The sequence below is a fragment of the Gorilla gorilla genome, chromosome 6, assembly GCF_029281585.2.
Source record: "Gorilla gorilla gorilla isolate KB3781 chromosome 6, NHGRI_mGorGor1-v2.1_pri, whole genome shotgun sequence".
NCBI classification, from domain to species: Eukaryota; Metazoa; Chordata; class Mammalia; order Primates; family Hominidae; genus Gorilla; species Gorilla gorilla.
This window is the reverse complement of record NC_073230.2, coordinates 37,331,804-37,345,719: the sequence shown is the minus strand read 5'-3', so window position 1 is coordinate 37,345,719 and position 13,916 is coordinate 37,331,804. Positions and strand designations below refer to the sequence as shown.

Below are 13,916 nucleotides of genomic sequence, written 5' to 3'. Positions count from 1 at the left end.
TTATTGACTATAGTCACCCTGTTTTGCTATCAAATAGTAGGTCTTATTTATTCTAACTATTTTTTATACCAATTAACCATCCCCAACTCCACTCCCCCACTAGTTTGTAACCATCCTTCTACTCTCTATCTTCTTTTTCGTTTTTTTTTTTTGAGACAGGGTTTCACTCTGTCACCCAGGGTGTAGTGCAGTGGTGCAATCCATAGCTCACTGCAGCCTCAAACTCCTGGGCTCAAGCAATCTTCTCACCTCAGTCTCCCAAGTAGCTAGACTACAGCCACGCACCACCATATCTGGCTAATTTAAAAATTTTTTTGTAGAGACAGGGTTCGCCATGTTGTCTAGGCTGGCTCAGACTCCTGGCCTCAAGCAATTCTCCCACCTTAACCTCCCAAAGAGCTGTGATTACATGTGTGAGCCACCATGCCCAGCCAGATTTTCTATTTCATTGTGATTTAGTCTTGGTAGGTTTTGTGTTTTTAGAAATGTGTCCATTTCATCTAGGTTATCCAACTTTTTGGCATAAAAGTATTTATAATACTCTCTTATAATCCTTTTTATTTAAGTTGGATTAGTAGTAATGTATCCACTTTCATTTCTGATTTTAGCAGTTTGAGTCTTCTCTGTTTTTTCCTTAGTCTATCTAACTAAAGGTTTGTCAGTTTTGTTAATCTTTTCAATAACCAACTTTTGGTTTTATTGATTTTCTGTATTGTTTTTCTGTTCTCTATTTCATTGATCTCTGTTTTAATTTTCTTCATTTCCTTCCTTCTTGCTAGCTTTAGGTTTAGTTTGTTGTTCTTTTTCTAGCTCTTTACATTGTAAAATTAGGTTGCTGATTTGATAACTTTCTTGTTTTTTAATGTAACAATTTATAGCTATAAATCTCCCTCTTAGCACTGCTTTCAGTGTTCCATAAATTTTGGTATGTTGTATGTTCATTTCAATTAATCTCCAAGTGTTTTATAGTTTCCTTTCTGATTTATTCTTTGATCCATTGGTTGTTTAAGAGTGTAGTGTTTAATTTCTATAAATTTGTGAATTTTCCAGTTTTACTTCTGTTCTAGATTTATAATTTTATTCCACTGTGCTAGGAAAGATATTTTGTCTGATATCTATCTTTTTTTTTTTTTTTTTTTGAGATGGAGTTTCACTCTTGTTGCCCAGGCTAGAGTGCAATGGCACAGTCTTGGCTTACTGCAACCTCTGCCTCCTGGGTTCAAGTGATTCTCCCACCTCAGCCTCCCAAGTAGCTGGGACTACACGTGTCCACCACCACCATGGCTGGGTATTTTTTGTATTTTAGCAGAGATGGGTTTTCACCATGTTCCAGGCTGATCTGGAACTCCTGACCTCAGGTGATCCACCCACCTAGGCCTCTCAAAGTACCAGGATTACAGGCATGAGCCACCATGCCTGGCCTGATACCTATCTTTTAAAATCATTTAAGACACTTAATTTGTGGCCTAACAAATGGTCTCTCCTGGAAAATGTCTCATGTGCATTTAAGAAGAATGTATATACTGCTGTTGTTGGGTAGACTGTACTGTATATGTCTGTTATATACAGCTTTTTTGTGTTCTCTATTTCTTTCCTTATCTCCTGTCTGGTTGTTTCACCCATTATTAGGAGTAGGATATTTGATTCTTCAGCTATTATTATAGGTCTATTTCTCACTTTAATTCTGTCAGTTTTGCTTCATGCATTTTGATGGTCTGTTATTAGGTGAACTAATATCTGTAATTATTATGTCTTCTTGCTCTATTGAAACTTGTATTAACATATAATGTCCTTTTTGTTTCTTGTAAACTTTTTGATTTAATGTCTATTTTGCCTGATGTTAGTAGAGCCACCCCTGCTCTCTTTTGATCACAGTAGGAATATCTCTTTCCATCCTTTCACTTTCAACCTATTTGTCTTTATAGCTAAACTGAGTCTCTTGTAAACAGCATACTGTTGGATCAGATTTTTAAAAATCCATTCTGCCAATCTCTGTCTTTTGATTGGAAAGTTTAATCCACTTACATTTGAAGCAATTACTGACAAGGAGGGATTTACTCTGTCATTTTGCTACTTGTTTTCTATATAGCTTTTTTGTACCTCATACCCTTTCTTTTCTGTTTAGTTGACTTTTTTTGTAGTGAAATGTTTAAATTTGTTTCTCATTTCCTTTTGTATATATTCTATAGCTATTTTCTGTGTGGTTACCATGGTGTCTTAGTCTTTTCAGGCTGCTATAACAAAGCATCTTACACTGAGTAATTTATGAAAACAGCAGAAATTTATTTCTTAAATTTGTAGAGGCTGGGAAGTCCAAGATCAAGGCACCAACACATATGGTGTCTTGTGAGGGCTCGCTGTCTGCTAGATGGTGCCTTCAAACTGCATCTTCACATGGTGAAAGGGATGAACAAGCTCCCTTATGCCTATTTTATAAGGGCACTAATCTCATTCATGAGGGCTCTGCCCTCATGGTTTATCACCTCCCCAAAGGCCCAACTTTTTTAATACTGTCACATTAGGGATTAGGTTTTGGCATATGAATTTTGAGGGACACAAACATTCAGGCCATAGCCCATAGGAATTACACTTGACATCCTAAAGTTATAAGACTATAATTTGATTTTATAGTAGCTTAGATTCAATAACATACAAAATATCTGCTTTTTTACAGCTCCATCACCACTCCTTTTAGTTGTTGATGTGAACAAATTACATCTTTATATATTGTGTGCCCCAAAACATAAATTAATAATTCTTTTAAATACACTAGTCTCTTAAATTATGTATAACCCTAAATATATAGTTACAAACCAAAGTTACAATAACACTAGCTTTTAAACTAAAAAATTTAAAAATGTTTTGTCTTTTAAATCATGTAGAAAACAAGAAGTATAGTTACAAACTGTTGTTACAATAATATTAGATTTTATAATTGGCCATATAGTTACCTTTAGTGAGGTCATTGTTTCTTCCTACAGCTTCAAGTTACTGTTTCGTGTCCTTTCATTTGACCCTTTAGGACTCCCTTGGGTATTCTTGCAGGGCAGGTCTAGTGGTAACAAACTCCCTCAGCTTTTGTTTATCTGTGAATATCTTAATTTCTCCCTCACTTTTTAAGAATGGTTTTGCCAGGTAGAAAATTACGGCTTGACAGTTTTTTCTTTTAGCACTTGGAATATATGGGCTCACCACCTTCTGGCCTTCAAAGTTTGGATGATAAATTTACTGATAATCTTACTGAAGATCCCTGGTATGTGATGAGTCACTTCTCTCTTGCTGTTTTCAAGATTTTCTCTTTGCCTTTTGAAAATTTGATTATAGGGTTTCTTTGGTGTGGTTTTTTAGTTCATCTTACTTTACTGAGCATTTTGGATGTTTATATTCAAGCCTTTCATCAAATTTGGGGAGTTTTGAGCTATTATTTCTTCAGAGAGTCTTTTTTACCCTTTTTCTTTCCTTTCTCCTTCTAGAACTCCCACAATAAGCGTGTTAATCTGCTAGATGGTCTCCCACAGATCTCTTAGGCTTTGTTCACTTTTTATTTTTTTTCTTTCTGTTCTTCTGACTCAATAATTTCAGTTGTCCTATCTTCAAGTTTGTTGATTCTTTCATCTGCCTGCTCAAGTCTGCCTTTTATCCCCTCTAGTAAATTTTTCATTTCATTTGTTGTATTTTTCAGCTCCAGAAAATGTTTTTTTCCTCTTTATTGATACTTCCATTTTGTTCATACATCCTTTTCTTGACTTTCTCCACATTTTCCTTTAGTTCTTTGAGCATCTTTAAGACAGTTGTTTTAAAGTCTTTGTCTAGTAGATCTCCCATCAGGTCTTTTTTAAGAGCAGTCTCTATTGATTTGTTTTTTTTCTTCCTTTGAATGGGCCATACTCTCCTGTTTCTTTGTATGATGTGATTTTTGTTGTTGTTGAAAACTCTACATTTTAATCTAATAATGTGGTAACTCTAGATATCAATTCTCTCTCTCCCCCAGGGTTTGCTGGTTTTTCTTATTGTTTTTGTTCATTTTATTTTTTTGATTGTTGTAGGCTGTCTTTGTGCTAAGAATCAGCCTGAGGTGTAATCTTAAGGTCTTCTTGGTCTTTTCTGAGCCTGTGCCTTTCCCTGGGCATATGTGGTCACTTTCTAATTTTCATCATATATGTAGTAGCCTTTGAATGTTCATCTTTAATGTTTGGCTCCCAAATGGGGGAAAAAAAAGAGCAAGGACAGGAGGAACAAAATGGCCACCAGCCCTTGAAATCCCCAGGAGGCCACTTCAGCCAGAGGGAAAGGGATTTACAACAATAAGAGGAGGTGCAACAATGGCTGCCCATCTCTTTATTTGTACCTCTGTGATCAGAAGCAGCAATAAGCAATCAGAGAACAGATTCCCCAGTATCTGAAGGACAGGGTTTTTTTTTTGTGCCCACCTTGGCTCCTGCAAGCTGTGTGCAAGCTGCTCCAGGAACACATGCCCAGTTGCCTGCCATGGGGTGGGGGGTGGAGGATGAGTAGTTACTATTGTACTAAGAGCACAATTTACTGTCCAAGCTTTCCCATGGAAGTTTCAAGCCTTTAATGAACCCCAGAGTTCCAAAATACATGAGACAAATTACATCAGACAGATTCTGCCAATGCAATTGTTGTCCACAGATTCCTGGTGCTTTCTCCTCTGCCATCTTCTCAGAATTCTCTCTACCTGTTAACAATATTGTGTATATTCTTCCTGTCTTTTTTCCTATGTATATATACTTCTTCCTTAACTACAATCATACACACAGTTTTGAACCTGTGATCGTCTAAGAATCGTTACTGCAATTCTTGCATCAGCTGCGGTTAGAAAAGGGGGATACTTATCTGCTAGAGGATGTACTTTTTCCTCTGAGGAACTCATCCTAGCTTCCAGGAACCTAGCCTCTTCCTTCTCAGGTCACTTTCCTTGATGTTCCACACAGTTGCAGAATTGCCTGGTTTAACTGCAAGTGACTCTGTAGTCTGTCACATAGTATTCAGAAATGGGGAGACTATTGTTTGACTGAATACATGTTTTCAAAGAAACAAAGGGCTTTTAAAGATGAGACCCTGTCATGTGCAGGGAACTGTGTCCAGGTTAGGAAATACTTCTGTTCAAGATGCCCTGGGTGAGATTAAAGGTGTTTCTTCAAGGACTGTCTTATCACAAAAGCAGCTGTCTGGCTTGCCTTCTAGTTCTGTTCATTTCTTGTGGGCACTAGTACTTGAATTGTGACTAAATTTGACCAAAATCAATTATAACATTGGTGGGGGAAAAAAAAAACTCCCAAGTGTGCTAAAAGAAACCATGTATTCTACAGATGAGAGAGAATACTGAATTATGTTTTATACATGTTATTCAGTTTTTCTCACAGGCCATCATAACCAAGGAAGAATGGGAAGTGATTGGCATGATTGTTGCAGAATGTCAGAGTTGCTAAACTTGCTTCTATATGTAGTAGTGATTCCAGGGAAGCCCCCTTTTGTCACACTTCAGATTTTGAAATGGTGAGTGTTTCATTCTGGCTTGAAAAAAGGCCCACCAAATGGCTTTCCCTGAGGAAAAGGAGTGTGAGGAAAAATATAAAGCTGTTAAGGAGAAAGCATACCCTTACCATTTCTGTGCCCCCTGAGGAGGATTCCTGGTTTTACATTCAGAGACATGAGGCTTGTGTTACCTGAGAATTTCTGCCTTTGATGTCATCAGAGCTCTGCCCGACTGCCTCCGCTTGGAGCCAGGGACCAGGTGTACGGCCTGAAGGAAAAAAGAACAATCTCATTATCTATTGGCCCAGGGACCGGGTGTGCATGTTTCACAGAGAAACTTTCTCTAAATCAGCACTTAAAACAATGAAATCTTCAGGATCCTGGCCCTAGACTGTCTGTTTCCACCACTCCCATCTTCTATGTCAAAGATCATGGATGCAGAAGAGTCATGTCTAATACTCTGAGAAGAGAACAAATTATTAAGGCCCATCAAATAAATGCATGTTAGAACTTCTTTACCAAAATATACCATCTCCAGGGATGCTCATCCATTATCCACAATGTGCCCAGCAATACCAGGGCTGGCTAAAAAAGTAAAAGATGAGTAACTGCTGACAAATCAGGCCTCCCATCCATGAGGAACCAAATCATTCTCTCAAGTGTGTTGTGCTCAAGTATTACACAAGTTACATATGAATATATTCTTATAGTTAAGAATTCAAAAAATAAAGAAGATAATGGAAAAAAACCTCAAAGTTCCTCTTATCTTCTTGTTCCTCCCCCAATCCCAATTTTCTATCCCAGAGTCACCATGGCTAAAAGTTTGATGTTTATCTCTTCAATTTTTTTTCTTTTTGGTATTTCCATACATACATCTGTATATATACAGATACATGTTTTGGTTGGTCTACCCAAGCTTAAATCCCCATTCTCAGGTGTTCCAGAACTCTCCCTTCAATTGGTTATTCCGAATGGTGTTTCCTCTGTTGCACTGGTAGGACACCTATCTATTCTGTTTCTGTCATGAACTAGGCATTAAATAATCATGTCCCAAAGTCTCCAGAACAATCCAGATTGCTGTGCTATTTAAAAAGCAACAGAAAAGCATGAATGTTCATTATAGACTATTTATAATAGTGAACAATTAATGACCTGTGTTCAACACAGGTTTTTAGGTAACGTAGGGTTCAGTATTACATGATGGAGTACTAAGCACCTTTTTTTTATTATTTTATTTTTCATTTTATTTTATTTTTTAGACAAGGTCTCCCTCTGTCTCCCAGGCTGGAATGCAGTGATATGATCATGACTCACTGCAGCCTCAACCTTCTGGACTCAAGTGATCCTTCCACCTCAGCCTCCTGAGTAGCTGGGATCACAGGTGTGCATCACCACATTCAGCTAACTTTTAAAATTTTTTGTAGAGACAGGGTCTCACTATGTTCCCAGGCTGGTCTCAAACTCCCAGACTCGAGTGATCCTCCCGCCTTTGCCTCCCAAAATTCTGGGATTACAGGCATGAGCTACTGCACCCTGCAGGAAACTGAATATTTACAAAGACTCATTTTGGAGAAATGAATTTGTATAAATAGAATGATCTCAACTATTTTAAAAATTCATTGAGAAATACATAATAATATTCTGAAATGTTTCCTTCTAAGTGGTAGAATCACCATTAAAAAAAAAAACACGCTCTTTTTTGTTTGTTTGTTTTGAGACAGAGTCTTGCCACAGGCTGGAGTGCAGTGGTGCTATCTCAACTCACTGCAACCTCCGCCTCCCAGGTTCAAGCAATTCTGATTCCTCAGCCTCCTGAGTAGCTAGGACTACAGGTGCTTGCCACCATGCCTGGCTAATTTTTTTGATATTTTTAGTAGAGACAAGGTTTCGCCATGTTGGCCAGGCTTATCTCGAACTCCTGGGCTCAAGTGATCCTCCCACCTTGGCCTCCCAAAGTGCTGGGATTATAGGCATGAGCCACCATGCCTGGCCAAAAAACTCCCTTCAGAAATATTTTTTCAACTTTTCTACAACATATATAATATATAAGTCATTATAAAAACCTTTTAAGGTAAGGTACAATTTTTTAAATTGGACTGTCACGTAGAAAGTTCTCTAAAATTTATAACACATTAATCAAATGGGCACTGTAATTTTCATTAAAACTTTTTAATGAGTGCACTTGTTCTAGAATAAAGATATTTTAGAGCAAAATATATAGTAACTGCTAGATTTTTAGCTAGTTTATTAACTGAGCAAAAACTAAAAAAAAAAAAAAAAGAAGAAAACACTAATATACAGCCCCTTGTCTAATTCCATGTGAGAGGGTAGCCTTGGAAATGACTGTTCTTAGATTTAAGAAACTACTGTCCACTACAGAAAGACCTTCTAGGCCAGGGGTCTGCAATCTTGGCTTTATTGACATTTGGGCTGTATAATTCTCTATTGTGGGGGCGGTCCTGTGTGTTGCAGAATGTTTAATAGTATCCCCGGTCTCTACGCACTAGATGCCAGTCGCACACCCCAGCCCCCTGCTTATGGCCACTTGTAACAACCCAAAAATGACTCCAGACATTGCCAAATGTCTCCTGGGAGGCAAAATTTCCCCTGTTTGGGAACCACTAGGCGATAAAATAGGCTTCACCATAGGTTAGCAATTCCCACTGGTTTTCTTTCTTTTTTTTTTTTCTTTGAGACAGGGACTTGCTCTGGAACGCAGTGGCATGATCTCAGCTTACTGCAACCTCTGCCTCGCAGTCTGAAGCAATCCTGTCACCTCAGCCTCCCGAGTAGCTGGGACTACAGGTGCACACCACCACACCTGGCTACTTTTTTATATTTTTGGTAGTAAAAAATGGGGCTTCAAATAGAAAAATAGAAACATGAAACTAGAAACATGGGGTTTTGCCATGTTGGCCAGGATGGTCTCGAACTCCTGAGCTCAAGCGATCCGCCCACCTCAGCCTCCCAAAGTGCTGGGATTAGAGACATGAGCCACTGTACTCAGCCTAAAATTTTTTCAGAGAGAGGATCTCACTGTTGCGCAGGCTAGAGAGGATCTCACTGTTGCCCAGGCACAATCATAGCTCACTGCAGTCTCAAACTCCTGGGCTCAAATGATTCTCCTGCCTGAGCCTCCCCAGCAGCTGAGACTATAGGAGCACACCACCATGCCTGGCTAATTTTTAAAATTTTTCTGTAAAGACAGAGTCTTGCTATGTTGCCCTGGCTGCCAAAAGAAAGCCTTGCATCCATCAGTACTCACTCACCATTCCCTTCTTCCTCTTCTCTCTGGAAACCACTAATCTATTTTCTGTCTCTGTGGATTTGCCTCTTCTGGACATTCCATCTAAATGAAATTATACAACATGTGGCCTTTCGTTTCTGGATTCTTTCACTCACATAATATTTTCAAGGTTTGATATAGTTTGAATATGTGTCCCCACCAAATCTCATGTTGAACTGTAATCCCCAATTTAGAGATAGGGCCTGGTGTGAGGTGTCTGAGTCAAGGGGGCAGATCCCTTATGGCTTGATGCTGTCCTGGAGATAGTGAATTGTTGCAAGATCTGGTTAAGTGTGTGGCACCTCCTCCAAACACTCTCCCTCTTGCTCCGCTCCGTCACGTGACACAAGTGCTCCTTATTCGCCTTCCACCATGACTGGACGCTCCCTGAGCCTTCCCAAGAAGCAAATGCTGGCATTATGCTTCCTGTACAGCCCGCAGAACTGTGAGCCAATTAAACCTCTTTTCTTATAAATTACCCAGTTTCAAGTATTTCTTTATAACAATGTGAGAACAAACTAACACAAGGTTTATCCATGTTGTAGCAATGTATCAGTGCTTCCATCCTATTTCTTGTTGAATCATATTCCATCGTATGGCTACACCACATTTTGCTTCTGTGTTCATCAGTTATTTCCACCTTTTAGCTATTGTGAATAGTGCTGCTATGAATATTTGTGTACAAGTTCTTGTTTGAACACTAGTTTTAAATTCTTTTTAGCCTATACCCAAGAGTGGAATTGATGGGTCATAATGGTAATTATATGTTTCACTTATTGAGGAATCTAATGCATTTTAAAAACATTAGGAAAAAAAAACTAGGCTGTGTGCGGTGGTTCACCCACCCGACACTTTGGGTTGCCAATGTGGGCGGATCACTTGAGGTCAGGAGTTCGAGCCCAGCCTGGCCAACAGGATGAAACCCTGTCTGTACTGAAAATACAAAAATTAGCTGGGTGTGGTGGTGCATGCGCTACTTGGGAGGCTGAGGCAGGAGGATCGGTTGAACCCAGGAGGCAGAGGTTGCAGTGAGCCGAGATCACACCACTGTACTCCAGCCTAGGCAAACGAGTGAGACTGTCTCAAAAAAATGAAACAAAAAAGCAAAAAACAACAACAACAACAACAACAAAAAACAACACACACAAAACACAAAACTAAACAAAGCCATTCAATCAATGGAAGAAAATAGCAAACACCTGCAGAGTGGAGACAGTGATGATGGCTAGTGGAAGAGCTAAGCGTGTGTGCTCGTGTGTCGTGTGTGTGTGTGTGTGTGTCAGAAAGAGAGACAGCAAACAAGCAGGTGGGGGACAGAGGGCACATAGGAGACCACAGTGCATGAGAACACACTCATCTGATGGAATCAACACTGTCTCTCAGACCACGAAGAACTCGTCTTGGGGAGCCAGGTCAACAGTGAACAAGAAGAAAACTGGTAAGGAGAAATGTAATCAGACAGGCATACGCCACATCTGATTCACACTAATATAATTAAAAAGGTTCTGCACTAGGGCTCACAGGGATGACAGGAACATGCATATTTAATTTTGCTGGGAGGCTAGTGGAGTACTTCGTGTCCACCGATGCCACATCAATCTAAAACAGTATCTTAATTTTGAAATTGCACTTGCCCTTTCAAGTTGTACAATGTCAGTTCATTTAATAGGCTCTTTAAAAAACTGCTCTTTGTAAACATCAGGAGATTATTTTTGGTGCACAGACTGCCAGTTGCGCCCTCCTGGCAAGCTGTGTGCAGTGAGGGGGTGTAGCTTTTCTTCTCTTCTTGAGGATGCGAGTGAGCACCATGGGCATAAAATGCAGCTAGCTGTAGATTAGAACTGACTGAATCTGAAGGTTGAGGGACCCCACAGCACATTACTGAGAAAGACTGAAGAGCAGAAAGAGGTTTTTAGGAATCTGTTTTCTGGAATGGTTTAGGGCAGATCAGCAAAACATGACCAGCAGACCAAATCCAGCCCACACCTGTTTTTGTAAATAAAGCTTTATTGGAACACAGCCATGCCAGTTCATTTATGTATTATTTATGGCTGCTGATTGATTTAATAATCAGCAGAATTGAGTAGTTGTAATCGAGACCTGCATTACTTCAAATATGTATTCTCTGGTCCTTTACAGCAAATGTTTGCTGACCTCTGGTTTAGGGTATAGGTTACAATTAAAAGGCCTTCAGGGGCCAGGCGGGTGTAAGGGAAAGCTGTGGGGCTTATGGCATGAACGTGGCCAGTCAGCAAACCCTGCCTCAGGGGAAGGAAAGGAGCCTGAATGAGCCAGTAGCTGGGATTCTGTACATGTGCATTTTCCAAGGGCACAGTTATTTCAATACTGCCAATAAGTATACTGAATTAAATTAAGAAAAACAGTATACATTCTTGATTTACAACTTGGTGACAGTATAATAAAAGGAATTCCTTACTTCCCCCCTCAGCTTTCTGTCTAGGTCACCAAAGTCAAATCCCGTTTATTAAATGCTTGCATGGGCCTGGCTGTCTGGGAGGGACTGAGTTGACCCTGTTCATTGGCAGCTTAAAGCCTCCTGTCACACAGACAGACCTACTTCACGCACCCCGGCCGACATCATAGCCATGTCCTTCATTGTTCTATATTTCCATCTCCAAACTAATGGCCAGCAAATCAAGTTCTTGCCCTTGCCCCACCCTATCAGCCCCAGACCTGTATACCCTGCGCTCCACCTGCCACATGGCATCTCCCCCTTGTAGCCCTTCAGCCACCTCCCCTCACCATAAATGACAGGAATCCCATCACCTCCCCCTGAAACCTCCAGTTCCTTCTTGGTGTCACATCCTCCATCCAGCCCAAGGCAGGCACTCCTGGGACGCTGGCTCCTCCACTTTCCTTGATCCCATCTGCACCTGGTTCTCCAAACCCTGATCACTCTGAGGACCTCCTCCATCCATCCTCCCTTGCACAGACTCTTTTTTTTTGTTGTTTTTTTTTTAGATGGAATTTTGCTCTTGTCACCCAGGCTGGAGGGCAATGGCACGATCTCAGCTCACTGCAACCTCTGCCTCCCAGGTTCAAGCGATCCTCCTGCCTCAGCCTCCCGAGTAGCTGGGATTACAGGCGCCCGCCACCACACCCGGCTAACTTTGTATTTTTAGTAGAGACAGGGTTTCACCATGTTGACCAGGCTGGTCTCAAACTCCTGACCTCAGGTGATCCGCCTGCCTCGGCCTCCCAGCACAGACTCTTATAATAGCTGGCTAACAGGTTCCCTGACCCTGGTCTCTACTTCCTCTGATCAAGCCACTGGTTATCTGTCTCAACCTGCATCTCATCACGTCCATTCTCAGAGTTCACCACGGCCAAATGGAACTGGCCCTGGGTTCAGACAGGTGTGGGTTCAAAATTCCTGGCTCTGGCTTTAATCTGCTGTGAGGCTTTAGGCAAGTCACTTGGCCTTTTCCCTGCCTGGAAACTCTCTGCATTAAGGACAAATGATAAGGTATGCAAAGCACCCAGAACAGTGCCAGGCCTGAATATCCACAGCATCCACCGCGGGGTCCATGACGGCCCTGGAACTGTCGTTTAGTGTTTTCACTGACAGTTCTTCCCTGCTTACAGGTTCAGGCTCCAATGCCTTAGGCAGGACACAGACTGTTAGAAGGCACCCTTGTCTCCTTGTCTCCGTAGGTTCATGTGCAGGCAGCCCCGTGCAGCCTGGCTCCTTCCAGCCCACTCTGAGATCTGGCTGCCTGTTGATGAAGCGGGTCCCTTGGCTCTGCTTTCCTTGTCATGTGGAAAGTCCCGTGAGGCACACTCTGTGACTGTAGGGGGCCAGGCTCAGTTTCCTCAAGTGTGAGTCCCGCTGCCTGAGGGAGTAAAGGAGCCTAATTCTGGGTGCAGTATTAGGAGGCCTGCTGTTGGGGAACCTAAGCTGTGTCCTCCAATAAGAACACAAATACTTAGGTTTTTATCGAGCTGATTCCTGGGCATATTTCACAAGATGGGAAAAGGGGTGTTATATATGGACACACACTCCCAACCTTGCACCTCCGGCAGCCTCTATGGTCTTATCTAGCCAGGCACCTTGGGCTCTGATGTACCACGTGGGACAGATGGTTCCTACGTGCACCCAGCACAATCACACTCTCTCCTGGGTCTGTCCTGTCCTCAGCCTGGATGCCTTCCCAACCACGTGGAACTGTGACCCTCTCTTTCTGGCTTTCAGGCCCCCAGCATCCACCTGCACCCCCTTGGGACTCTAAACAATCACTGATTAAGACACTCTTATGGGGTCTAATTCTCATCTAAGGAGTGTGGTGGGTGCGTGGTGGAGGAGAGCTTGTTTCTTACACTTTGCAGCCTCTGGTGCCTACAGGGTGCCTGCTGTATGACAGGCGGTTCATGTGAGTGTGCTGAACTGAGCAGGGATGGGAGATGGACACAGCACCTGTCTTCCCCCATTGCTGGCCCTTCATGTTCTATTTAACCTTCAGTGGGTGGGATTTCCCTCCATCCTCCTTCATACTGATCCCTTTCTCTCTCTCTCAACTCAGAGCAGTTGGTATTTACATTTTATTAGAAAGGGCACACAGGGTTATATCTCTAAATGTACAGCCACACAGGCCAGCAGAGAGATGTCCCAGCGGACCCAGAGATGAACATCCACCTGAGCACAAGGCAGGCCTGTGTTCCCCCCACCTGAGCACAGGGCAGGCCCACTTTCCCCCGACCAGAGCACAGGGCAGGCCTGTGTTCCCCACACCTGAGCACAGGGCAGGCCCTCGCCCCCTCCACCTGAGCACAGGGCAGGCCCTCGCCCCCTCCACCTGAGCACAGGGCAGGCCTTCGCCCCCTCCATCTGAGCACAGGACAGGCCTGCGCCCCCTCCATCTGAGCACAGGGCAGGCCAGTGTTCCCCCCACCTGAGCACAGGGAAGGCCTGTGTTCGCCACACCTGAGCACAAGGCAGGCCCATGCCCCCTCCACCTGAGCACAGGGCAGGCCCTCGCCCCCTCCACCTGAGAACAGGGCAGGCCCGCGTTTCCCCCACCTGAGCACAGGGAAGGCCTGTGTTCGCCACACCTGAGCACAAGGCAGGCCCGTGCCCCCTCCACCTAAGCACAGGGCAGGCCCGTGCCCCCTC

The 13,916-nt window shown here is 42.5% G+C and overlaps 1 protein-coding gene across 5 annotated transcripts in view; it reads right to left on the bottom strand.

Annotated features, from left to right (window-relative positions):
• Positions 1-13,916, bottom strand: part of WIPF3 (WAS/WASL interacting protein family member 3) — a 106,010-nt gene that overhangs the window by 7,007 nt on the left and 85,087 nt on the right. For all 5 annotated transcript variants that reach the window (XM_055347260.2, XM_055347259.2, XM_055347261.2 and 2 more), the window contains exon 8: positions 5,691-5,767. In XM_055347260.2, coding sequence (XP_055203235.1) covers positions 5,691-5,767 — 77 coding nt within the window. The remainder of the gene's footprint in view (positions 1-5,690; positions 5,768-13,916) is intronic.